Source organism: Elgaria multicarinata, chromosome 2 (genome assembly GCF_023053635.1).
Source record: "Elgaria multicarinata webbii isolate HBS135686 ecotype San Diego chromosome 2, rElgMul1.1.pri, whole genome shotgun sequence".
NCBI classification, from domain to species: domain Eukaryota; kingdom Metazoa; phylum Chordata; class Lepidosauria; order Squamata; family Anguidae; genus Elgaria; species Elgaria multicarinata.
The window spans coordinates 151,142,125-151,168,989 of NC_086172.1; the positions used below are offsets into that span (position 1 = coordinate 151,142,125).

General features: G+C 39.7%; 1 protein-coding gene across 1 annotated transcript; it reads right to left on the minus strand.

The window, feature by feature from the left end:
* Positions 1-1,784: 1,784 nt before the first annotated feature.
* On the minus strand, positions 1,785-22,737 carry GTF2A1 (general transcription factor IIA subunit 1). The gene is made up of 9 exons (XM_063117935.1): positions 22,624-22,737; positions 20,325-20,426; positions 17,890-18,103; positions 12,225-12,289; positions 11,374-11,449; positions 9,296-9,429; positions 8,145-8,465; positions 7,464-7,553; positions 1,785-5,817 (listed from the first exon to the last, which is right to left on the minus strand). The coding sequence occupies exons 1-9, from the start codon at positions 22,651-22,653 to the stop codon at positions 5,710-5,712; spliced, it is 1,140 nt and encodes a 379-aa protein (XP_062974005.1). The 5' UTR covers positions 22,654-22,737; the 3' UTR covers positions 1,785-5,709.
* Positions 22,738-26,865: the final 4,128 nt, after the last annotated feature.

Sequence of the window (26,865 nt, forward strand, 5' to 3'; positions counted from 1 at the left end):
GATTGGTAAACTTCAAAGATTAAAATACCTAATTTATGGAAGTTTGCCACGAGGCTGGTGGCTCTGCTTGGTTGCCATGATGATCTTATCCATTACCCAACCATTTCCCAGTTAACTTTACGACAGCTGTTTTTAAGTTAGACTTACAAAACAGTTCTCTTGCACTGGTTCTTCCCCCTCTTAATATTTTAATCAATTGTCTCTACAACTGTATTCCATAATCGCAAGCAACTACATTTCACGAGAGCATGCAAACTTATTGGGAATGCAATATTCCTACACACCACAATTCTATGCAACTGATTGTTCTTTGAGGCGTGCAGAATCAATGTTTTATTTCTGTGATTTTTCAGTTGATGTTCAGACCAACCTAATGTAGTTTTTGCAATTTTAAAAAGTTACAATGTATGTACACACTCCTGGCCTGATGAATAAAGTACCACCATCTTTGATACCTTAAATATTTTCCAAAAAATCATCAGGATGGCCACAAGATAGGACACTGCTTCCCTCTTGCCAACTGATTTTAAACAATGAAAACACCACCCTCTACTGGTATAGATGAATTTGAGAATTTTCTGAACTAAAGGGTTGCCGTCCCCATTTATTTGAAAAGGAGACATATGGAGGAGCTGAATGGGCAACAAGCCAGGAGCTGTCACTGCTACAAGTGGCAGTAAAACTAGCCTCAAAGAAGCCATACTGCTTCTGTGGCTAATGGTAAGCCCCACCCCACTTCAAAAACTGTTGAATTTCACCCCCCTGGAGAACATTTGGCAAAAAGGCTTCAGTGTCACAGCCTGTCACTAGGACAGAGAATTTAAAGAAGTGATTTCAACTCAGCTGTAATCTTCAGTGGTTTTCTCTACATAGGGAGCTGCTAAGACTTCAATAAGTCTACATTTTTCTCCAACATGCACGACACTATAGAGAAAAATCCCAAACTCATTTAATTATTTTAACCAATTATATTTTCTAAAGTCCACATGTACTCTTAAAATACTTAAACAGAGGTATTCCTTCACTTCAAGTGTTTGAGTCCTTCTTGCATACAGTACATGCAGCAGCAACAGCAGCAGATATAGTTGAATAAAAAAACTATGCGTAAGAGACCTTAGCTTACTTCCTGTATCTAATATAGCTCATCTTCATGTAATCATACTAATAGCATATGACCAGCACAAATGCTAATAGAGCCTTAAGTCATTTTTTCATCTTCCTAGGCCTTAACTGCTTAAGGCCTAGGAAGATGCAAAATCTATGCTAAATCATCAACATATATCTCAAAACTGATTTGGCATGTCAGCCCCATCATTCCCCACCATTGGCTATGCGGGCTACAGCTGAAGGAATTTGTAGGCCAAAACAACTGAAAGGCCATGAACTGTACATTCCTGCTGTAGGTTCACAAACAAATCATATTTCAATTACATATAATAAACACCATATTGTCTAAATTAGTAAATCAGGTTTAGGTTTGGTAAGTGTTTGGAGGATTTCCATTTTCTCCAAGAGATTCAGAAATTTTATAGCTAAAGTGTCGCTTTCTTTGCTTGGTACATTTGCTGGAAATTGGTTGTTAAATCTGACAGTATCTTCAAATAAAAAAGGCTAAGTTTTGCTCAACGAGTAATAAAATGTAGACCCAGTTTATACAGCTTAGTAGAAAAGCCAGTAAAAATCAACCTGCATTCTATTCTTTAAACTTGACTCAGTGTTGAGGCTTTCACTGTTTTGAGAACTTCTGATCTCCATAATAATGAAATAATATAAACACAACTAGATTACACATGAAAGTATTTTTAATACACAAAATAGTAAATAAAAGTGGCAAGCTTATTTTAAATAACATCTTTAATTAATTTTTTTGCAAAGGCAAAATATTAAACTTAAAATAGGTCTTAGTACATCAAAATACTAAGTTTTCTAATTGTATTCCAAGCATGGCCTTTGAAACACATCCTGTACATCCCAGGAAGAGCATCCTTGATCTTCAATTGTACAGATTGAATTTTACAAACATAATAAATATATTTACCCCCCCCCCCCCTTACACATAACAGTATATGTACAACAGCAGTTGACAATAGTAGCTCAGAACAGCAACTAAGGATATTTCCCACTCCCCTAAATTGTTTTGGTACCCTAGGCACGCAAGAGCAAATGTATGTGATGTTCTTTCACGTGGCTGGCCTGCAATTATTCTTCCACTCAAAAAAGTTATCCTTTGCCATTTTTAACATTCATATTGAGATCATAATAAGCCTTGTCATACGCAAGCAAAGTGCTGGATTTCTCAACAGCATTGATCCACTTTAAAATCCAGGAAAATAAACACTCAAGAGATCCTAGGGTTTTCCAAAAATACAGAAAAGAAAAGTCTGCTACAGTGAACCAACTTGCTAATCATACTTGATTTTTGCAAAAACCCGTGATGAAAGGTAACTTCTTTGAGAGGAAATGTCATTGCAAGCATGTTAAAAGGCTATTTTTTCCTCCTGCACTGGAACTACAGATTTGTATTATATAGTAATTTGATAGGGACATTATTGCTGTTTGATGTAAATAGACCATAAATGAAAAACCTTGTGGTGTTAACACTATTTTAAAAATGACATTTCTGCCAGTCTGGTTATATCAATTGCTACATGTTCTTTGCTTTTTCTAGCAACTGTGCTTCAATCACAAGTTTCATCCCCTTGAGAAAACAGCACAATATTTTTGTTTGTGAAATCATGATTAATTTCCAGGGAGATGACTGATAAAACACAAAGGAGCAAGGGAGATGGAAACTTGGATGCCTCTAGATAGCTGGGGGGCTGGGGGCAACACCTTACACATAAAAATTAAATAGTCCAATATAAAGTTCTTTGTGACAGTATCTAAAACCTTCTTAAAAGACATTTAATGTAGATGGTTCGAATGATTGCACGTTCTAGAAAGCCAGTAAGATTAGACTTAAAATGTTAAGTTACAACTGAAGCTCTGTAGGAAACCAAAGGAATCCAATGGTCCTAGATATCGCTTAACGCAAAGTAGGAATATCTGAAGATTGCAAAGGCACAAGACTCTCACCTTTGTGTATTTACTTTGTAAATCTCCCCTTAGCCTGATCAAAACATTTAAAAGTTGCTTTCTTCATCTTAAAGTTAAAAGGTGCTCCTGTTATCTGTGCAAATCTAAACATAAGCCCTTCTTGCAAACCGTTAATTGCTTGAAAAGTAGATACTGAACTATTTAAATGGAAACTAATTCCACGTCTAAGTCAATGGATAAAAGAAAAGAAATCAACTCTACATAAGCTTAAGGACTAACCATGGGAATTCCTTGACCTCCCAAAAGGAATGATTTCAATGGAAACCTAACAAAATGGTTTGTTCAGTTACATTGTTAAAACCATGATTAAAATTCAAGTACAATAATAAGTGTAAGCAAACTATATTCTTACAGCAAGCTGCTACAATAAAATGAAATTAAAAACATGCTTTTTGATTTAAAAAGGAACACTTGATGAAGCAAGTAAGAGCACAAGTTTGGTATGTGACTGGCTTTCAGAAGTACTTCACAGGTCCTTTTGTTAACACCCTCATCAACCAAAGCATATCCATAATTAATTTGCAAGACACCAAGCTTGCTTCCATATAGACATATCTTTAAGTCACTTTTAAAGCTGTGGTATCCTCTAAAATGAGTAAAAAGGCTACAGACAAGCAGCTATTCAGTGCCCATTATGTACACAATGCTAAATCATTTGTACAGTATTTGGGTTCCAGTAATGAATAGAAAACTGTAGCCTATTTGGACTTCACAGTGCAGTATTTCTGTTTTACATCTGTATTAAATCAAGCTCGAAGTCTATGATATACTGTGAACAGGCCACAAGATACATAAGGATGCAAGGGAAAATGACAATTGATCTCAATGTAGTCACAAACATGGCATGTAAAGTAGTGGTGTGTGTTTCTTTTAAACGTACATTTTTTATACACTGGATAAAATCCAACTTAAATCCTACTTAGAGTAGACCCATTGAAATGAATGGGTCTCCTTGAAGCAGGGCTTTGATTTTACCCATAGGGAATAAAACTACTTACACACATCTTCAAGCCCAGAGCCAAAACCGCACCCAAATGGGTTTGCAGATTCAGAAAGCAATGAAGATGACCAGAAAGTGAAAGTTCTAATGATGTTTATGCATTACAAAATTCAGATGCTTTACAAATGTCACTATACAACAGAATCAACAAATTTGGCCAGCTTTAGCGACACCTTAGGTGTAGAATAACCTAATTGCTCATTGCAATGTACTAGGCTTTTGCTGCAAACAGAAACAACTGGTACATTTGTATCGAAATGCAAAGAAAATAGTTTGGGAGGAGAAGAGAAGAACTAGTACTTAGTGCTGATTAAATGCACTTGTAATTTTGGTTAATAAAAAACTTTCATTTTCCGCAAGAATGAAAATATTAGAAACAGAACAAGCGGGTATCTGCTACTATCATAGTCCCCATGTGTGAACTCGCCCTTTCCTGATTTCACTGCTTTTCACCTGACTGGCTGGCATGAATACAGATCTATCTTGCAATGATAAACCATCCGGTGCTGCCTGTTTCCCTTAATATGGCTGCATTCCAGCCTCTGCCCCGACTGTGAAGAGAGCTGTGTTCCGGAAAGCCTGATTTCCAAAAGACATGCTACAGAGAGAAATTTATCTTCAACAGCAACTTCTTGCTATTAAAATTATTACTTTTTGAATTATTAGAGCTAGTGCGATTTTGTTCCACCACCAAGTCAAAATTATTATTGTTAATTACTGAAAGGAAAACTGGAAGCTCTTTCAATGCAGTACACCAAAGTGCATAGTCACCTACAACTTCTGATATCATCACCAGCAGTGCATATTTCACTTGGCAGTGGGAATACACATTGTTAGCCAGTAGAATTTTTAAAAGATTGATTTCTGACTAGCAATAATTCAGCACACAGACTGCTAACTTTGTTCAATCTTGCTTTAAAAGGACCTTTTGAAAGAAAACGGGGACTGAGACATTAGAATCACACAGCTTCCATCTTCAGGCCCCTTTAAAGCACAGCATCCTTTTAAAAGAATTTTTTTGAATTATTACATTTAAAATACAAATGAGATCTTTTGGTACCAGGATCAAAATGTTTATAAAAGGCCCAAAACCGTAGATAAAATTATGCATGACCCAGCACAAGAGATTTAAAAATAGTTTACTCATACAAGGTAGTTCGAACTCAATGCCTCATTTTTTACCAATTGGTTAGAAATTTGCCAACAGTTTAAGCAAGATTCTTACCAACCCCCACTCCCAAAGGGAATGGTTCAGTACAATTTATACACAAAGACACGCTAAGCTTTTTCCATAGTACTGTTACCAAAAAAGGAGAGTTCCTTCAAATCAGTGGAAGGGGAGATTAAGCATTACATGCTAGTTACCTTTATCTATAGGTAGAAGTGGTTAATTAAGGTATTAATACAAAACCAGCTTTCGGGCATAGCTAGCTGCACCAATGCCTCAGCTTTCCCATTTGAAGTAGTGTCAATATCGCCATGCTATTTCTTTGTCCTAGTAGTCTTGGTTCTACTAATCCTTTGTGGTGTCCAGATACAGATTTTTGTTGAAGCGTATATCCAAGTCTCAACCTTTCCTGCTTTCACTTTGAGTTTGTTTTGTGTAAGGAATTTCACCATTCTGCATCTCCAATGGCTTTGGAAAATACATAATCTCTTCCATTAAGATTCATGATTCCATCTTTGAGGTGAAACTTCCATTTGTTCTTACTTCTATGAATCTGTACAGGGTGGGGAGTAAATGTTATAGATTAGTATCTAAGGTTAAAACACAGCATTTGGTGCACTGTGGGTAGAATTACCCCCACCCCACCCAGCAATGCAATAGAACCAAAGACTGATGTGACTTTTGCTGTGAATACAGTGCTACTGTTGCATATATGTTTCTTCCTCCAGAACAATTACAAAAAATGCCTTCTTTGTAAAATGCCTTTTGCAAATATTTGAACCAGGTAAGTTCATTTAAAGGAAAGCACCTACTGCCTGAACTACTGAGAACAAGTTATTCCCAAGATACCAACAGACATAAAACTGCTATTCAGCCTTTCCATATTTCATGCCCAATAAGGCTAACAATAAAATGTCACAAATTACAGTAAGACCAAAATAAAAATACATCTCTCAAACTAATGGGAAGTTAAAACAGTACCCAATTAAAGCCCAAGATCTCAAGATTACAAAATAATCAAACAGAACAGACAAATTATCAACTAGGCATGCCAGGAAAGGAAGGTCTTTTCCATTCAGCAGAAGGCCAACGAGGGGGTGCCGGGAAAAGAGGCCCCCCTGGACAGGGAGCTCCAGAGCCCTGGGTGTAGCCACCAAGGAAATCCCCTCCTGCATTCCCGACAACGTCTCAGATGTCAGTCAAATGTAGATGAGACCTAATACACGGGCAGGTTCATACTGGTGAAGATGTATCCTGGTCCCAAGCCAGTTAAGTCTTTAAGGTAATATCTAGCTCCAGATAAAATGTTAACTGTAACACAACTGAGATCTACTGAAGACATGAGTCGCTGTGGCCAGATCTGACATTTCAAGGATCAGATTTAGGAAAGATTATTTACCAGCCAAGATTTATTTTTGGAGTCTCTTAGAAATGAGCATTTATGCACAAAACAATTTTAAAGAAAAAAAGCACATTTTGTTTTTAAATAGTTTTTATCACATCAGGCATCATTACAGAAGAGGCATTCACATTCTAAAATGGTTCCTGCAACCTCTATTAGTACTTCTAATAAACATAGCAGATTATATCCAATGCTGCCTATTTGCCAGCAGAAAGGACAATGGTGCCTGAATGTGCTCCTTCTCCTCTAGAGGATTGGGAAACCCTCCAGAGCAGATTGGGAGGGGCATGGGGGAACAGATGGAGTTGGATGGAACACTTTTTTTAAAAAAAAAAGCTGTCAAATTAGGGACAACTTTTCAGTTAAGATTTCAAAGTAGATTAAGTGATTAATAGACTAAAAGCTGATGCTCTAATTATTTTATTTTATTTATTTATTACATTTTTATACTGCCCAATAGCCGAAGCTCTCTGGGCAGTTCACAAAAATTAAAACTACGAAGAACATAAAAACAACCAACAATCTAAAAATTTTTGTGAACCGCCCAGAGAGCTTCGGCTATTGGGCGGTATAGAAATGTAATAAATAAATAAAAAATAAATAAATAAATAAATAAAAACACAAATACAAAATACAATATAAAAATTATCAGAAAGCTATACTGAAAGTGAGAGGGTTTTTTATCAATATTAACATAACCTGGAAAGAAATATACATATCCCGTCTTACGTATGTGGTTTTTAACACATTTAAAAGACGGGGTCATGCAGGTTTTAGGAAACAATTAGTCCGATTACCTTGTCATACTGGCACACAACAACATTCTCAGTGTCAAATAGTTCCTGTCCTTCTTCATCACTCACATCATCTTCACTATTGAGAGGCTCCTAGAAGAGATAATAGTAATCAGAAGACCTAATCCATTAAAGATTATACATTCATGTACAAGTCCTCCATGATGCGAATACAGCTGTTTTACAAATAACACTGAGTCATACACATCATTTAACTCAAGAAAGCCCAACACTCACCTCAAATCACAATTGTTCCTCCAGTTAGAGGTGGAATGTGCACCAGAACATTGCAGGGCAATTTCTGCTGTTAAAGTTTACCCCTCTTCCACCCTGGTTTTCCATTCCCTTTGACTCTCATAGGAAACCAGCATTCTGTGGCTGCTGAACATGCTCAGTTCTTGTTAGGCTGGGGGTGGGTGCTGTCCCCTTGGGGTCCCCCCCCCCAAATATCCTTTTGTATTTCTGCAAACCTCAGGGCTCCTGATACCTCCCTCCCATGTGTGGAAGAGAATGTGTGTGCGGGGGAGATAGTGTTTGGGCTATTTAAAGACCCAACAATATATATGGTTTGTTCACAAAAAACTCCTGATTTTTACTATACTACAACTGACACAGCTAGTACACTGAGAAATGCATATACAAGCACTGGGGAAGACAATTTGAAGCTGACACATCAAAATTTACCTCTTCAACTTGGCCATCTTCACCTCCATCCTTTTCTTTGTCCTCCTCTTCATCATCATCATAATCTTCCTCCTCCTCCTCATCTTCTTCAGATGATGTGTCACCTGCTCCATCCACCTGCAGCACTAATGGTGCCTGTGGTTGTGTTGGCTGTTGCTGAGGTTGTTGCTGACTTGCTGCAGAAATCTGTGCTTGTGCTGGTGTAGGTGCAGCCACTGTTGTAGGTATGACCTGGGTTTTGTTTCCGGTAAATAAGATCTGCTGGGGCTGAATAATCACTCCTGTCTGCTGTGAGATCCCTCCAGGAATGGGAGCCAAAACCTAGGCAAAATAATGGAAACAAAACAAACAATTGTATCAGTCATAATTCGTAGTTTTTACTTCCAGTATTGCATCATCTACACCATCATGAATGGGCACAAATCATAATTTTATTTTTTATTTTTTACAAACATTGCAAATGAAACGTTTATGTTTAAGCATCACTGAGGAATTCAGTATTACTTGATACTTATCTGAATATAGCCTAATTTGATAAACAGCTGGATAAAAACAGTGCAAAGGAGGAAGATTCTTTCCTTCTTTCTTTTGCACCATGTGGTGGCGGCCACTGAAAAGGACTAGTTATGCTTAGAGCAATTCCATAAGCAGCAATAGATTCTCTAGCCACCATGTCTAAAATTTGCTGAAATGGTTCTGTCAGTAGTATTGAACTGCCTTTCCCTTAAGAACAGATGAGATGGAGGGGTAATAAGGTAACGTGCAGTTATTGTTTGCAAACAGAATTGTTTATCATTGTTGAAATTTCATTACACAGGTGTGAGATAAGTGAATGATCTATTATGTATACCCAAAAGTAAAGTTCAGTAACACATCAATCTTGCTTATAGCCTTCATCAAGTTTTAATGTTCATTATGAGTTATTTCTAGATTTCACTGAAATCATTTCAATTCTGCCATAGCCTTCAAAGTAATGTTCACTGTATTCCATAACTCTAGATACTAATTCCCACACCATCCACACACCCTTTTTACTCTCCCATTTTTGCAATAATGGGATACTTGTATAAGAAACTAGGAAATGCCGAGATTTTAGCATACAAAAAGACTGCAAAGTAAATGATCCTCTTTACTTAATGAAATTATCTTACTTGCTGAATAACAGGAGACTGAACCCCACCAGGTTGCATCTGTGGTATAACCTGTTGCTGTAGAACCACTTGCTGCTGGGGCTGAATGATGTATTGAGCTCCATTGGCAGTTCTAACCACCTGTAGGATTTGGCCTGTAAAGAAATGAGTTTATTTGAATATTTCAATTCATGATTTTTCTTACCCCAAAATCAATCCTACAACAAACTGACTCACATTTGAGACATATAGTAGAAAAGCGTTTGTAAAAACCAAGGTAACAGATACAATTAAACTAGGCAAATATGTGACTCAAGTGAAGTATTTAATTACAGGGATGGATCCAGAGTTGCATGGACTGGAATGCTGTGAAATGGATGCTCCAGCAAGCTGAAGGGGGAGGCAGTTGTTCTCAATCCCCACTTTAACCCCCTATGACCCCAGATATCTCTTCTGGAAAAACTTAAAAGATAGCAACAGGGGCCACAGGGGAAGGCGAAATCCCCCCTTCTACCCATGTGAGCACCCAATTGGTTGAGTAGGAATATCCACTGGATCACACTCACTTAGAGTTTGAATCCAGCCCAATGTCCATAGCTTAATTATTATGCCAAGTGAATTTCCCATCATATAAACTGCCTTGCTGGATCAAACCAAAGTTTGTTTATTTATTTATTTATTTATTACATTTCTATACTGCCCAATAGCCGGAGCTCTCTGGGCGGTTCACAAAAATTAAAAACATTCAAAGTATAAAACAACAGTATAAAACAGTATAAAAACAGTATAGCTTTTATAACAGTATACTTTTATAAACAGTATAAAATCTAGCCCTGCATTCTTGTCTGCAATAACTACTAGCCAGATAACTATGAGGCTGAATCATGGCATCAAGTGATGGCCCTCAACTGTTTGCACCTGACATCTGGTGTTCGGAGGTATAGTATAAGGGAGATTCAACTTGGGCATTACAGATAAAGGCTGTTGATAAGCCTATCCTCCATTCAGTTGACCAATTCTCAGCTTTTAATATCCAGGGCCGTTTCTGCATTAAAACAGGACACACACTCTTACACTAGAAAGTTTCTCAGTCAGCTCCCAGACTAGGCAGGCTTTCTCTTTAGAACAGTAGGATACTCCAGTTAACAGTCTCCTGGCATTCTACCCATCCTCCTTTTTGTCAAGACATTCAATTTTCAAGGATGGGGCAGAGTTTTCTGAGGGATCCCCCATTTTAGCTCAGTTATCCCACATAGTATCACACTTTTCCTAAAGACACAGGTTTGTAGCTTGGGGGTATTATTGGACTCCAAAGTACTAGCTGTGGCCCCAGGGCATTTTGCTAGCTTAGACTGATGTGCCAGTGACACCAGTAGTTGTAAAAGAGACCAAGATATTTTAAATCATGCTTTGGTAGAGCAATAAACTTTTCACTCTCTAGAGGCAGCTCCATATAATTTACAGCTAGTGCAGAATGCCACTGCACCACTGATGACTGGTACAAGTATGACTGGTATTACATCTAATTTATTTATTTAAAACATTTGTATCAGGGGGGCATAATCTGGAACATTTACTCTTACTGCCAGTTTGATTGCAGACTCAATCTTAAATGTTATTCCTGATTAGGGAGTGGGTCCTGTTTATCTCAAGAAATATGGCTTTGAATATGACAACTCGCTGAAACTTAAAATTTCCCAGTGACACTGTTGAAAATATCACATCATGTGGAGTCTCCACAACACACAGGGCCCTTTTTCTGCAAAGTTCCACAACTTTGGAACACCCTGCTTCAGATGCTCTTTGGCTCCTGCCATCAGCCTTCTAGAAGCTGGAAAAGGCTTCCTCCCCCACCCCAACATGCCTTTGGAATTTGAGGCTTTATGAGATTTCTCTGCTATTATGTATCTGTAGTTTTACTTAACATTTTGGTTTAAAATTTAGATAATTTAGATATTTATAATATTTAAATTTAGACATTTACAATATTTATAGGCTGGCTTTCAGGGCAGAATGCTTGAGATAGTCTGAGATTTTCCATTGTATATCAGCACGGAAATATATCTCAAAAAGTGATAGAATAATCAAAGAAGTAATACCTGAATTTGTGAGTATTTGTTGAACTGGAGTAACACCAGCAGGCAAAGCCAAGGTAGCTGCAGTAGCAGCAGCGCTCTGAAAGTTTAAAAAACTGGTTTACCAACAAAAATCAATTGTATGAAGTAACACATTTAAAGTGAAAAAACAGATTTGAGGTGGAGCAGAACACACTGAGTTTCATACTCCATTTCATGTCTATTAGAATGCTAATATTCTTCTCCAACCCACCAGTCTTCTTGCTTTGGCCAATTCGTATAAGATTCCAGCTTTTTGCAGCTAGTCATAGAACTGCTTATTTTAAAAAATATATTAAGTTTTATTCCTTTTTCTTCCAATCTCTTTTTCAAGATCACAGTATTAGCAGGTTTAAGCCCATGTAAGATGGAACACTAATTCTTTAATTAGTGTTTTTCTCTGTAGAAGACTGCCATTCAAGTGGGCTCTGCAAAATTCAGCTAAGTTAAGAAAAACATCAAAATGAAAATATAATGCAAAACTGGCAGCAAGTTTTACGCAGAGCTTCCAGTTCTTAAAATATGAAAGCTGTGAACATGATTTTAGTTTCCCATCATTGCTTTTGTACTGCTAATGGCAGCACAGAAGCAGTGATACCAGTTGCTTCTGGGTCAATGGTAGGTAGAGAAGGCTTTAGCTTCCTTCCGCTCCTGGTGAATCTAACTGGTATCGCTGCTTCTGCACTGTTATGGTCTGCACAAAAGTAGCAATGCCAAGTGGGGCAGGAATTTGGCAGCAGTAGAAACACAGCCATACAACATGTATCCAGGAGCTACATGCAGCCCATGAGCCGTGCACTCCTGATTGAAAGGTACTATAAATTATATAATCTTACCATGCTTGATGCGCTCATGTGCTGTATTAACTTGGAATCAGGCACAATAACTTGTTGTTGAGGTGCTAGAAACAGTAGAAAAAGTAATCAGTGTTGGGTCACAACAAAATACTTCCCATGGCTTACTAGCAATTCTACCATGTTTTCTATTCAAATCACATCACAATCCATGTAGTGAACACTGACATCAAACAAGTCTGCATGATAGTTATCACACTTATTACACAACATAAATTTTTACCTCTGCGTTTGCTAAGAGAGGTAAATTTTTATTTAAGTACATAACGTTTACTATTCGACTGAAGAGATTATAACCACCACAATATTCCGAACAACTTTTTAAGCCAAGAACCTAAAATCATAGCTGAGAAATGAAGAAAAGCATATGAATTTAGTGCTAGGAATGTGTTATCGTTCCTCAGACCAAAATGCTCAGGGTGACCTTGAGATGGAAAATGAAATCAGGGAAGACTCCAAACAAGAAAGTGTTGTAATAGTGGGTGACTTCAATTATCCTCATGTAGACTGAATAAATGCATATTCCAGTCATGACAGAGAGGTTACATTTCTTGATGTCCTAAATGACTGTGTCCTAGAACAGTTGGTCATAGAACCAACCAGAGGGGAGGCAACCCTGGACTTAATCCTACGTGGTGTTGCCCAGGACCTAATATATGATGTAAATATTGTTAAACCAATCGTGACCACAGTGCTATCAGATTCAATATATACTTAAAGGAGAAATTGCCCAGGATGTCCAACACCGTCACATATGACTTCAAAAGAGGAAACTTCTCTAAAATGAGGGAACAGGTAAAAAGAGAGTTGAAAGTAGGTATCAAGAGGGTTAAATCCTTGCAAATTGCATGGAGCTTACTCAAAAGCACAATAATAGAAGCTCAACTAAAATGAATTCCACAGGTTAGTAAAGGTAGCATCAAGTCAAAGAGGTTACCAGCATGGTTAACAAGCAGTGTCAAGGAAACTATTGTAGAAAACAGGGCTTCCTTCAGAAAATGGAAGTCTTGCCCAAGTGAAGAAAATAAAAGGGAGCACAAGCTTGCACAAGGCAACGCAAGAAAACAATAAGAGATGCAAAAAAGCATTTTGAAGAGCACATAGCTAATAATATCAAGGCTAACAATAAAGAATTCTTTAAATCTATCAGAAACAGGAAACCAGCTAGGGAAGCAGTTGGACCGTTGGATGACAACAGAGTTAAGGGAGTACTAAAGGAGGACAGAGAGATTGCAGAGAAGCTGAATGAATTCTTCACTGCAGAAGATACAGGACAGATGGCTGTGCCTGAACTAATATTTTCAAGAAGGGAATCTAAGGAACTGAGACAAATAGTGGTGAAAAAAGACATAGTTCTTTACCATATTGACAAATTGAAAGCAAATATATTACCAGGTCCAGATGGTATCCATCCTAGAGTTCCCAAGGAACTCAAATATAAAATTGTAGACCTTCTCACAAAAATATGCAACATGTCACTAAGCTCAGCCTCTGTACCAGAGGGCTGGAAGATGGCCAATGTTACACCAATTTTTAAAAAGGGATCTGGGGTGGGGGTGAATCCGGGAAATCATGGGCTGGTTAGTTTGACATCGGTTCCAGGTAAATTGGTTGAAAGCGTTATTAAAAACAAAATTAATAAGCATATAGAAGGGCAGGTCCTGCTGAAGAAGAATCAACACAGCTTCCGCAAAGGCAAGTCCTGTCTCACTAATCTCCTAGAATTCTTTGAGAGTGCCAAACATATAGACAGGGGTGATCCAGTGGACATTGTTTACTTGAACTTCCAAAAGGCTTTTGATAAAGTCCCCAAACTTCACAGTCATGGAATAAGAGGAGAGGTCCTCTTATGGATCAGTAACTGGTTAAAGAACAGAAAGCAGAGAGTAGGAATAAATGGTCAATTCTCCCGATGGAGGGAAGTATGTAAGTAGTGGGGTCCTACAGGGATCGTATTGGGACCAATTCTTTTCAACTTGTTCATAAATAAGCTGGAATTAGGAGTGAGCAGTGAAGTGACCAAGTTTGCCGATGACACCAAACTATTTAAGGTTGTTAAAACAAAAAGGGATTGAAAAGAGCTCCAAAGGGATCTCTCCAAGCTGGGAGAGTGGGCATCCAAATGACAGATGCAGTTCAATGTAAGCAAGTGTAATATGATGCATGTTAGGGCAAGAAAAACCTAACTTCAAGTATAACCTGATGGGATCGGAGCTGGCAGTGACCGAACAAGAAAGAGATCTTGGGGTTGTGGTGGATAGCTCGATGAAAATGTCAACCCAGTGTGCAGCCGCTGTAAAGAAGGCAAACTCCATGATAGGCATTATAAGAAAAGGAATTGAGAATAAAATGGCCAGTATCCTACTGCCTTTATACAAATCTATGATGCGACCACACTTAGAACACTGTGTACAGATCTGGTCACCACACCTAAAAAAAGGGTTATTATATAGCTGGAAAACGTGCAGAAAAGGACAACTAAAATGATTAAGGGGCTGGAGCATCTCCCCTATGAGGGAAGGTTACAACAGCTGGGATTGTTTAGCTTGGAGAAAAGGAGGCTAAGGGGAGACCTGATACAGGTGTACAAAATTATGCACAGTGTGGAGAATGTGAACAGGGAGACAATTCTCTCCCTCTCTCAAAATACTAGAACCCGGGGTCATCCCATGAAACTGATTGATGGAAGATCCAGGATAAATAAAAGGAAGTACTTATTCACACAACACTTAAATTATGGAATTCACTAAGGCAATATGTAGTGATGGCCACCAATTTGGATGGCTTTAAAAGGGTTTAGATAAATTCCTGGAGCCATCAATGGCTACTAGTTCTGATGGTTATGTGCTACCTCCAGTATCAAAGGAAGTAAGCCTGTGTGCACCACTTGCTAGGGAACATGGGTGGGAGGGTGCTGTTGCACCAGTGTCCTGCTTTGTTGGTCCCTAGTCAACAGCTAGTTGGCCACTGTGTGAACAGAGTGAATTAGATGTACCCTCAGTCTGATACAGCATAGAACTTACGTTCTTATGAGCCTGGCCTATAATGAACACGATCGCTACTGTTTGACAGGCCTCCATTTAAATGAACCAAAAACTTCATATTGGAAGTCGGCCTGGCAAGCAAAGCTACAAATATTATGCATTGATTTATTACATATTTATACTGTCCAATAGCCAAAACTTTCTGGGTGGTTCACAATTAGGTATGAGTGTTACATTTCCTTTCTTTAATCTCATCTGCTACACAGACTAAATGACTTGTCACACCTTCTACCTAACCAGGGCTGGATCTACACTACTCCTTTAAAACAGTTTATAACAGTAGTGACAACTGTTGGGCCAAGGACAATGTCACATATAGTTTTCAAGCTGTTTTCAAAGTGTAGATCTGGCCCAAGTTCTCCTAGAAAGCAAATTGTGTATTCCATTTAGTCTGCCTGTTCTGTCTGATAGTCTTAATTTAAGTGAGGACTAAATTAGATGTGTCATTAATGTGTCCCACACTTTGTGTTTTACTAATCTGAAGAGTATCAGAGAATTAGCACTCAGAGTGTTGAATTCTTTCCTCAATCTCAAGTGCCCCCCACCTGAAGCAGCTATTAGCCTTGCAGTGGGGGGAAATGGTACAGATGCTGTACCTGATTTTTCCACCTGCAGAGCAAATAATAGCACTGGGTGGGTTGGGGTGGGTATTTAAATTTATTTATTTATTTCATTTTTATACTGCCTAATAGCCGAAGCTCCCTGGGCGGTTCACAAAAATTAAGGTAACAGTTGAGCAAATTCTCCAAACATGCTACTTCCCTAATCTTCAATCAGCTCTGTGAGACTAAGCAGTAGAATAAATTGTGGAGTTCTAATCACAGAACACCCACTACCACATTTAGTTTAGTCTTGAGGAAAAAGTCTTTGTTTCCTGGCAGATGTGATTAGGCCATCTCCATGTCTAAAACCGTTTGCAGCCCATCTCCAGGTCAAAAAACCCTTGCAGCCAAAGCCATGCTTGATTCCCTGAAATGCCTTAAAGAACTTTAGGAACTGTAAGTTTAAAAACTTGCTTCGTAAAACCATACAATCCTAGTGATGAGGATTCTGCTGAAGTAGGTTTTATGTTTTTCCTTTCTGCTCTGTATCAACAAACGTACTGTCCCTTAGACAAGACTTATTAAATAACACTAGAATACAGCCTCATCCAATTAAGCTAAATGGTGGGAGATTCAGGTTAGATAAAAATACATCACATTGTGCATAAACTGGAATTCTCACTACCACAATATGTAGTAACTTGGACAGCTTTAAAAGGGAATTAGGCTACTATCAGTTGTCATGTTGGCTATATGCAACCTCCAGTATTAGAAGCAGTATGCTTTGGTATTCCAGTTGCTGGAAGACGCAAGCAGGAGAGTGTTACTGGTTTCATTAGTAGTGTCATTAAGAGGCCAAGTTAAAGAGATCATCTTGACATCTTTTCAAAAAGTAGAGAAAGTGGAGACCATGCTGCAAGGGCAATACTTTCTACAATTTGGGAGCAACACAGGTGAACGCCCTCTCACACGTGCCAGTCAAGTGGTGGTATCCTCAAAAAGGCCTTTGCTGCATATTTTAGTAACCAGGCAACTTCTTATTAAGAGAAGTGGTCCCTTCAGATAGCCAGGCCCTAAATCTTTTAAGGCTTTAAAGTTTAAAGCCAACATCTTGAATGGAGGCTAGAAAACAATAGGTAACCAGTGCAGATCTTTCAATACAAGGGCAATATGATCTTCATAACATGTACTGTTAGCAGCCTGGCTGCTGAATTTTTCACCAGTTGAAGCTTCTGGATGCTCTTCAAGGGTAGCCCTATGTAAAATACACTGCAATAGTCAAAATGTGATGAGACCCACACATGGGTAACTGTTGCCAGTAATCAGGCCAGCTGAGGAAAAGGAAAAGTCATAGCTGGCACACTAAATGTAACTGAACTGCCAGTGCATCACTCTGAACCTACAAATCTGATCTTTGAAAGCAGAACAGTTTCTAGAACAAAGAATCTTAAAACAGCTTTTAACCAAAAGAAATGATAAACCTTGAACAGCTGGAGATGGTCATCCTAAGAATCAGTTCCTTTCTCCCCACCAATGGAATCAACTTATTTTAAAAATGTTTTTCTTCACTGCCTTGCAAATACATGTCTCTGAATTTTATGGAAATTCCTATAACATGACAATTATGCATATACATGGCTATGTGTGCCCATGTTCTAAATAGGCTAGCCAATGCATTTTCAGAACACAGTGCTTATACTATGCACCTCATTTATTTGCATATTCTTCAAGTTACACTATCACATGAAACTATAAGAGTTTAAGAAAATGGAAGGGATACTCATTTTTAAAAATAGTGTTTTGCTTTCCTAACATCTGCTTCCTCATTAAGTTCTTTTCTATTGCACTACGTATGTACACTACTTTGCTTTTGGAAGGCAGCTTATCATCCACTGACAATTCAAGATAGGGTATTATCAGCTATGGCAAACTGAAACTAGGGAGATAAAATGTTAATGGAAAAAAGAGTTGGACTTTTGCTCCTATCAGGTTTTGTTTGTATGAACCATTGCTGTACACATGCATAATCCCAAGAAATGCAGGAATGGGCTTGGTTCTTACCTTGCTGTGTTGCAGGAATAAGGACTTGTTGTGCCTGGGACTGCTGCTGAACTGTCGGCTGTGGCTGTGGTTGCGGGTGGTGATGATGATGATGATGGGAATGCTGCTGCTGTTGCTGTTGTTGCTGATGCTGCTGAACTTGCAACAAAAGCTGCTGTTCCTCTGAATGAAATCCATCTACAGCCTTGGACTGCAGCAGCTTATTTTCCCACAGCTGTGTTTAAAGAAGTTTCTTTTAAGCACACTTTTTAAAAATAATAATAATAACAACACTCTCATATTTAGTAGCTAACTTACCTGGACTAATCATTACTGACCCACTGGACAATTCAGCATCTGTTGATTTCTAGAGATTACTCTAGATACTTAAGAAAATGAAGGGAGCTTATTTAGCTATTAATTTGAATCTACAGTCGATTCTCATGCCACCCCTACTTGCACTGATTGCAGCCCTATTCAGGGATTATGTCTGAATATGGTTTATGTACATAAATAAGAGGGAGGGAGTTAATCCAAATTTACAGAGTGGAGCCGTGTATACTGGCCCTCCCCTTGAACATCTTTCTAGACTCTCCCCTGTGTTGAACAAGAAGGTTTGCAGTAGCCTTCTACTAGAGTAAATCTGAACATGAGTAGAACCCTTTGTGTAACAGGGACCATGATAAACCAGGGTTTTTGGTTGTGTAGACCGTTCTACTCAGGTTCAAGAAAGTATAAGCTCCACAAACTTTTTTTTTTAAAGACATTTGCATCCCACCCTATATCATAAGGATCTCAGGGTGACAAACAGATAAAACCAAACAAACAACATTAAATATACACAGCTAATCATGCAACCAATATAAAACAATAAATATACATATGCGGCCCTGTCCCTCTTATTCATGTACATGCATCCTATTCAGGAGTAACACCTGAATAGAATCATAGAATAGCAGAGTTCGAAGGGTCTTATAAGGCCATCAAGTCCAACCCCCTGCTCAATGTAGGAATCCACCTTAAAGCATCCCTGACAGATGGTTATCCAGCTGCCTCTTTGAAGGCCTCTAGTGTGGGAGAGCCCACAACCTCCCTAGGTAACTGGTTCCATTGTCATACTGCTCTAACAGTCAGGAAGTTTTTCCTGATGTCCAGCTGGAATCTGGCTTCCTGTCATTTGAGCCCATTATTCCATGTCCTGCGCTCTGGGATAATCAAGAAGAGATCCTGGCCGTCCTCTGTATGACAACCTTTCAAGCATTTGAAGAGTGCTATCATGTCTTCCATCAATCTTCTCTTCTCCAGGCTAAACATGCCCAGTTCTTTCAGTCTCTCTTCATAGGGCTTTAGTTCCAGACCCTTGATCATCCTCGTTGCCCTAGCGCTAGCCATGCATGCTGCCTCTAAAGTAAATGGGTGATGTCTTAGGACAGTTTCCTGTAGAAAATGCAAGCAGCATAGCAAAGAAAGGACAACTTCCTCAACTCCAGTTTCATAAACAGCATTTTAGGAAGTATGCTGCACAAGCCTAATAAAGCTGATACCTTTCCCAGAAGGAAATTTACTTTCCGTTTTGGATTAACATGAACACTGAACTGATAGGAAGAATATCCTGGACCTGTCTTTATGTTGTTTCCATTACTTCACTGAAATTTCAACCACAGGAAAAAAATGATAATTTCTCTCAATATGAAAGAACACAATTTGAATAATGAAAAAAGTTAACCAGAGAATTCTAAGCATTATCTTTACTTCATTTAAATAAAATGTTACACTTGAATCTTCATATTTAGCAAACATGACTGCACATTTAGCAGACACACTACAGCCATTAGGCAGTATCCAATATTGCCACTGTGCCTTCACTGCTTCCACTGTGTGTCACAATAAGTGCAACATGAACTAGCCTTCCCTAAAAGAAACCATGTAAACCAGAGGACATAATGGGACAGCTCAGCCAAGCTCCTTTCATGCCAGGTCCACTGATCCACACCTTACCAGAAATGGCTACATCCCAATTGCACTAGCCATAGGACCTGCTAGCACACAGGCAGTATTGGATATTGCCTATTATGTTTCAACTTGGTTTGTTTTAACTTTTTAATATATTAGTGTTATTTGAAGGAAGGTGATGTTATCAAAATTGTGAAAACCACAAAACATATGTCCATTTAACTATCTGAGCCATACACAGAGTGGCTAAGACTTCCCAGATCAAATGTCACTTCAACCTTGAACTTACTATGTTTAAATTTAAACTTAAGCAAGTCATAATCAGTTATAGTTCTCCACCCGCAATACAGTGTTGTTTTAAGGGTTTCCGCAAATGTATGCGAAGTGTTTTAAATAAAGTTTAGTAACAGCAACATACAGTCCTTACAGTAAGGCTGACAATTTTACAGGTTGACTGCCACAAGGTTACAAGCTTTGAGTAATCTGCAGTGAACATCACTTACTGTTTTCAGTTCCACAAGGACTTGCTCATCAACACTATCATTCAGAAAGACTTCTCGGACATCATTAATGACATCTTCAATCACAGACCTATACAGTTTAGGCTTTAAAAAGTAACAGATAAGCACCACTTAGGATATATGATAGCAATATTTCAAAACATTTTGAGGAGGTATTTTTAAATTGAAGTCATGCTGAATTACTAAACTATTTAAGAATGAAACCTTGTGGAAACTACTATATTGGCTCTTAAAGATTTGCATTTTAAGAGGTTTACAAAATTAGACTATCAATATTCCACTTCTAGCATGAAACAATTCATAAATACATCCATCAGAAATACATTCTGAAGCACTGTGCCAAATGTTTATATATGAAGTATTTGTAACTGCTAAGCATTCATAATACTCTCTCAAAAATGGTACCTAAGTTCTTACCCTCTAAAACCTTGTAACCCTGACTCACAACTTGAATCAAACCAAAGTACTGTGCTCTAACTCAATACAGTTCAATTGATATCAGTGGGACTAAAGCCTCAATTCACAACCTAGTTAAATTGCAATAGCAAGATTTAGAAGAGATTAGTACTATTGATTTAAATGAGGCTATTTCTCACTATATTCAACTACTTGCATTTAACTTGCATAAAAAATCAGGGCGAAAGAGGCTTAGATTCAAACATTTCAGGACAAAAGTTGTCAATAAATTGAAAACTAGAAGAGGTATGCTTGCCACAATTGCACTCTCAAGCACAAAGGGTAAAGAGAACATAAAAAACTAATGTTCTGTCCTGTATGAATATGTACACAGAAATCTTTTTAAATATTGGTTTACTATGTAAGAATGCAATTCTAAGCTCACCCAGCAAACCCTATGGAGCTGACTTACTTCTAAGTAAACACATACAAGAACAGGGTAGAACTAAAAAGCACTTTAAAAAAATGAGGAAGGAAAACCAGCCTTTATTTTTGCGTAATACATAAGAAGGGACCATAATTCACAGGAATAAGGTATAATACTCTGAGCCCCAGCCACTTGGATTTGAAAGCTGTGAATAGCAGCTTCCCAGTGACAAAGAGAGCGCCTTTCAGACTGTGCCTGTGCAGTGCAGGCACCTCCCAGCCTGCTTTCCGCGGCTCTCTCCCTATTTAAAGGCTGATGTGGTGTTTAAATGGAGAGGCGGTGACGTGGGGCTGGAAAGCACCTTCCCATCCTGGCAGAGTCTATATTAGAGAGCGGCAATGGCTCTATATAAACAGGGCAGCCACAGGGAGGAGGAACACAAGGAGCAGGGAGAGAGAAAAGCAGAGGGAAGCCATGATGGATCTCAGAGCACATAATAAGAGCGGCCAAATCTGCAGCGGAGCCGCCTGGACTCCGGGTTTGTCAGCAGTGGTTTATTTGGGAGGGACGGGGGTGTTGCGTATAATTTTTTTTTTTTTAGTACAATCTGTTTGCGGTTTCGGTTCTTTTTTGTTTGTTTTTTTAACGTAGACCGGGGAAATCGTGATAAAATGATGTCGGGAGGGGCAAATTTCTCTCTCTCGTGTGACTGCTTATTGCAAACCGATGTGAAACAGAGACCAAGAAACTGTGTCGTCTAGCAGTAGCCGATGGGGAAAGCACAGAAAAGGAGGCGGGAAAAAAGAAGGGGGACGATTAATGACGATAAAAGGCTTTCTGGAGAAAGCTCAAGCTGACCAAGAGTGGCTTCTTCCCAACTATATTATATTTGAGAGAAGGAAGGGATAGGGAAAGACATATTTTCTGCCGGGCTGAGAATTAAAAAGTGCTTGTCAACCTTCCGTCACCGATTAATATAGAAGAGTGATTCTATGAGAAGAGGCTCCGCGGCTGGTTTCAACCATCAACATAACATATTAATATAAATATATATTTTAAAAGGATTAAGATTAAACTGACACAAAACCAGACCTCTTCCCCACCCCACCCCCGACTCCAAGCATGGCAAGAGGCTGCGGCGCCCGGATCCCGCCGCTCCAGCTTCACCCGCCGCCGGCCCACCCCCACCGCAAGCGGCGAGGAGCGACGCGGGCTCCCTCCGGACCCCGCGACGGCTCCCCCGTGGTTCCCCCGAAGCAGAGCGCAAGGGACGGCTCAGAGGTCGCCCCCACCCCTCGCTCGTCCCCGCCTGCCCACAGAGACGGGCGGAGGCCGGGGAGGGTCATCGTCTGCGGCTGTCCCGCCGACCCCCTTTCAACCACCACCACCACCACCCTCCCGAGCCGAGCGGCCTCCCGCCTCCCCTTGAAGCAGCCCTTGCGCGGCCCTTGTCCTTACCACGGGGTTTGTATTAGTCGAGCTCGCCATGTCCCGCGCCACCCCCGGGCAGGACACAGGCACACACCGTCAACGGCGGCTGAGGCAGAGCGGGCAGTGGCCGAGGCAGCCCCCAACACCTCCTCACCTCCCCCCGGGCCTCAGAGAAGAGCGAGCTGAGGTGAACTAGTGCTGCCCCCTCCCCCCGCTTCCCTCCTCTTCCCCCCGTCTCGCCTCAGGGGTCCCCCCTCTCAGCCTGGCTAACCCGCCTGCCCACCGCTCACGGGGAAAGCGAGTAAGGAGAAGTAGTAGTAGAAGACGCCTGCGGCCCGGCCTCACACGGCGGCCCTTGGGCTGCAGCCGCCAGCCGCCTGCTCCGCTTGCTTCGCCCTTTTATATAGCGAGTGCCGAGCAGCTGCGCGAGCGGCCAGCGAAAGGGGGAGGCCGAGGAGGGGAGGGCGAGGGAAACGCCGCGAGAGTGAGCGAGATGTTCCCTTCTTCCTCCTCTTCCCTCTCGCCCCGCCCAACGACTTCCACCTTCCTGCCGCCATGACACCTACCGAGGCGGAAAACTCGCGGTGGGGCCAAAGGGCCGCAGCCATAGAGGCAACGCGGCGGCCTTTCCCGATAGTTCCTGGCTCAAACTGAGCCGCCTTTCTGCCGCCTCATCTCAATATATAGGGGGAGGGGGAGGGGCTTGGCCATAGAAATGCTAAAGATAGAACGGCATTACTCGGCGCGCGTAGAGATTCATGGGCAACGGCAGCAGCTTTCCATTTTTACACGAAGTTCATGCTAAGTTATTTCTACCTCTATGTCTGTTTTTGCTACCGCTATTGCCGCCATAGAGATAGGACACATTAGATACAGACTTATATTTCCGGTTTCCTTGTGAGCGACGCCTTGTGCGGGGCGGGAAAAGAATATAAAATAAAGGACCTCTCTATTCTTTTCCCTTCTCTGTCTCTCTCCCGCCCCCGCTTCCACCATGTGTTCAAGTTAAGAAACGGAAGCCTACAAACATTGTAAATAAAAAATGTTGGAGAAGGACAGTGCCGTTTCGGAGGAAGAGTTGTATGTAGGCGACTTGGTGATGCGGACTTCTGTCTCTGTGTAGCTCAAAAGTCTGCGCTTCCAGCACTCTGTATATTCGTTGCAATTAGTGTTGCCACACAGCCAGTATTTTACTGGCCAGACCGGTAAAACATGTACTGCTAGGTTTCCAGTAGTATTCTCGTAATGAATTTGCAGGAAACTTCAGATTATATGTTTGTCATTCCCAGCAATATGGCAATTTATAATTTACAGTCCATCACTCATTTGAATGGCTTCATTATATTGCTTTTTTCTTTTCTTTCAATGTGACTGTTATGAAACTTATTCCAGGAAGTTTAATCTCACAGATAACCATTTATTATTGTAAGGAGAAGGAAGGCACAGTCCTAGACATGTTTAGACAGAAAAAAGTCTTACAACTCTGAACATAGCACAGCCAATTTCATGACTTTTTTCTGTCTAAACATGTATATGATTATGCCCGAAGTCAATTTGCTAGGAGGCAATTACTTTTCTGAGTGGAAGATAAATGCCTTGGTGACTGATTAAGATATTAAATACAATAATACATATTTCTGTGCTTTTGCCCATGACAGAGGCCAACAACACAAGCCTATGGATGTCTATTCAGAAATATGCCCCACTAAGTTCAATTGGATTTATGTCCAGATAAGTGTCTACAGGATTGCAGCCTGAAACTGGGACATATTAATGAAGAAACCCCAACCCCTGTAATTTGCATTATCCAGTGATGTTTTCTAATGTTTAAACTTGCTCTTTCATAGCCTGGCATTTCTGGTTATTTGTAGATAGGAACTTCCCCAATGGTTGGCCACTTTAAACACCATCTGTGTTCTCTGGTGAATACAGATGGCTGATACTTTTGTTATGATGTAGGTTAAAAATACTAGGTTATAGTTGTAGTATCAATCAATATTATTGCAGAGGGGGGTAGGACACACACAATTAGATCTTGTGCTTTTTCTCTTGTCAGCAGCTCTGAGCAGAAGCCTGGTGTACATGGGAATAGATGAATTTGTGGTATTGAACACAGCTGCAAATGGTTCTACTTAATACAAAGTAAGCTTTAAGTCATGGCTTTTCAGAAAGTAGCTAGCATGAACTGTTTTCAGTTGATCATGCTATGGGAGTATTCTAAAGTACTATTTTTGGAGTTTCACAAATCATATGAAACTTCTACTCACATATTTGCTAAAGCATACAGAAGGCTAACTGTTGCTGACTGTATGTTATATTGTGCAAGTAAACATTCACCATCAGCATGTGTACTTTCCCTCTAGCCCTGTCCAGCCCCTTTAAAATATTCCTATAGGAATTTAAGTTTATTTTTTAATACAAAAGACAATAAATTGAATTAAGAAATTGGATGCTGTGTCATTGGACCAATATTAACACTCTGGTGGTCTATGTTATATCTGTGTGAAGCGATAAATCAAGTATGTGCCACTCTAATCACTATCAGGGCAATTTTCCAATTGTTCTTAACTTCAAAGGGTTGTGGTTTGTTTTTTGACACATCATATATACTAATAGCCTAGCCAGTCTTTATTTTATTTTATTTTATTTTATTTTATGTATTGGTTAAATTTATATCCCACCTTTAACCTCCAAGGAGCCTAAGGTGATCCTTCTCTCCCATTTCATTTTCACAATCATGCCAGGAAGGTTAGGCTGAGAGTCAGTGACTGGCCCAAAGTCACCCATTGAGTTTCATGGCCAAGTGGGATCTAGAACCTGGACTCTTCCGTCCCAGTCCAACTTTCTAACAACTACACCACAGTCTCCTTATGTAAAAAAATAAAAAATAACCCCCTCACCACAACTTTAGGGGAAACAATCTTAAACATGGGAGGGGATGGCCCCAAAACAGTCCATTGAGGACTGAACATGCTTGGGCATGGAAGGCTGGTTGGCTGTTGGAGGGTAAAAGCAAACCACCCCCCAAAAATGCAAAACCAGGGGGAATGGAATTTCTGGAAAGGGGCATGGCTGGCTGAAATCCAGAACAGGGGTGCTCCACATTGCAACCTTCTGTTGCCGGTCCCACTTGTTCTTTATCTATCGTATTTCTTCAATTGTAAGACGCCATCGATTGTAAGACGCACACTAATTTCAGTACCACCAACAGGAAAAAAGCGTTGATTCTAAGAAATAATAAACGCACCCGCGATTCTAAGGCGCATCTCGTTTTTAGAGATGTTTATATGGGGAAAAAAGTGCGTCTTAGAATCGAAGAAATACGGTAATTGCATTTATCATACATAGAAACGTAATGTCAGGTCCTAGGAAGAGCACATGGTTCGAAAGCTCCTCCGTCACCTTAAAGTTTACATTCACCACTGTAACCAAATTCAGTAACTGAGTTGGGTTGCTATTAATATGAGTGCACATACTTCCAATGCAAAATAAAGCTGGGGCACAATCCTATGCGTGTTTAAGCAGAAAAAAAGTCCTACAACTCCCAACATTCCCCAACCAAGAGTTGTAGGACTTTTTTCCCCAATTAAACATGCAAAGGATTATACCAAGGATTATACCAACCTTGGAGTTCTAGTTAAAAGAACAGATTTATTTCATTAGCTAAAAGAGTGAAAAAAATATGCAATTGCTTGAAAGAAAGGTATAGATATATATAAGCTCTAATATTCAATATCTTAGGTAAATTTATTACTTCTCTTTTCATGCCTATGGCCTGGAACGTCCCTAGCAGACTGTAGCAAGCATTCCAATGAACGAGAAACTGGCATTGATTTCTTTTCTTTTTATCACTGGAGATTTTTTTTTAAAAGGTGAGGAAGGGAAGTTGGGACCCAGGCAATCTGGTGGAGACCAAACCTTCCTTTCTTTCTTCCTTTCTTTCTTTCTTTCTTTCTTTCTTTCTTTCTTTCTTTCTTTAAAACATTTATATCCCGCCCTATATCATTAAGATCTCAGAGCGGCGTACAGATAAAAGCATACAAAATAAAACAATAAATATGCACAGTTAAAAACAAATTAAACCATGAACCAAGTTAAAACAATATATAATTTAAAAGCAGTTAAAACAATGTGCCATCTTAGTGGATTTGGCTACTTGAGACTCTTCAGAGCAGAGTAATCCATTAATGACCCAAGAAATGTGAACGGGAGCCATAAGAAATAGACACCATCTCAAAATTGCTCCATTTTTTCTGCATCACCATCTAG

What these genes read in the sequence shown, in the direction of transcription:
- GTF2A1 (XM_063117935.1), bottom strand. Translation starts at nt 22,653, where the DNA reads ATGGCGAGCTCGACTAATACAAACCCCGTG. An exon ending in TATTCCTGCAACACAGCAAG is followed by an intron (nt 12,290 to 17,889) that starts GTAAGAACCAAG and finishes TACTGTTTCTAG; the next exon opens with CACCTCAACAACAAGTTATT. An exon ending in ACAAATACTCACAAATTCAG is followed by an intron (nt 9,430 to 11,373) that starts GTATTACTTCTT and finishes ATTTCTTTACAG; the next exon opens with GCCAAATCCTACAGGTGGTT.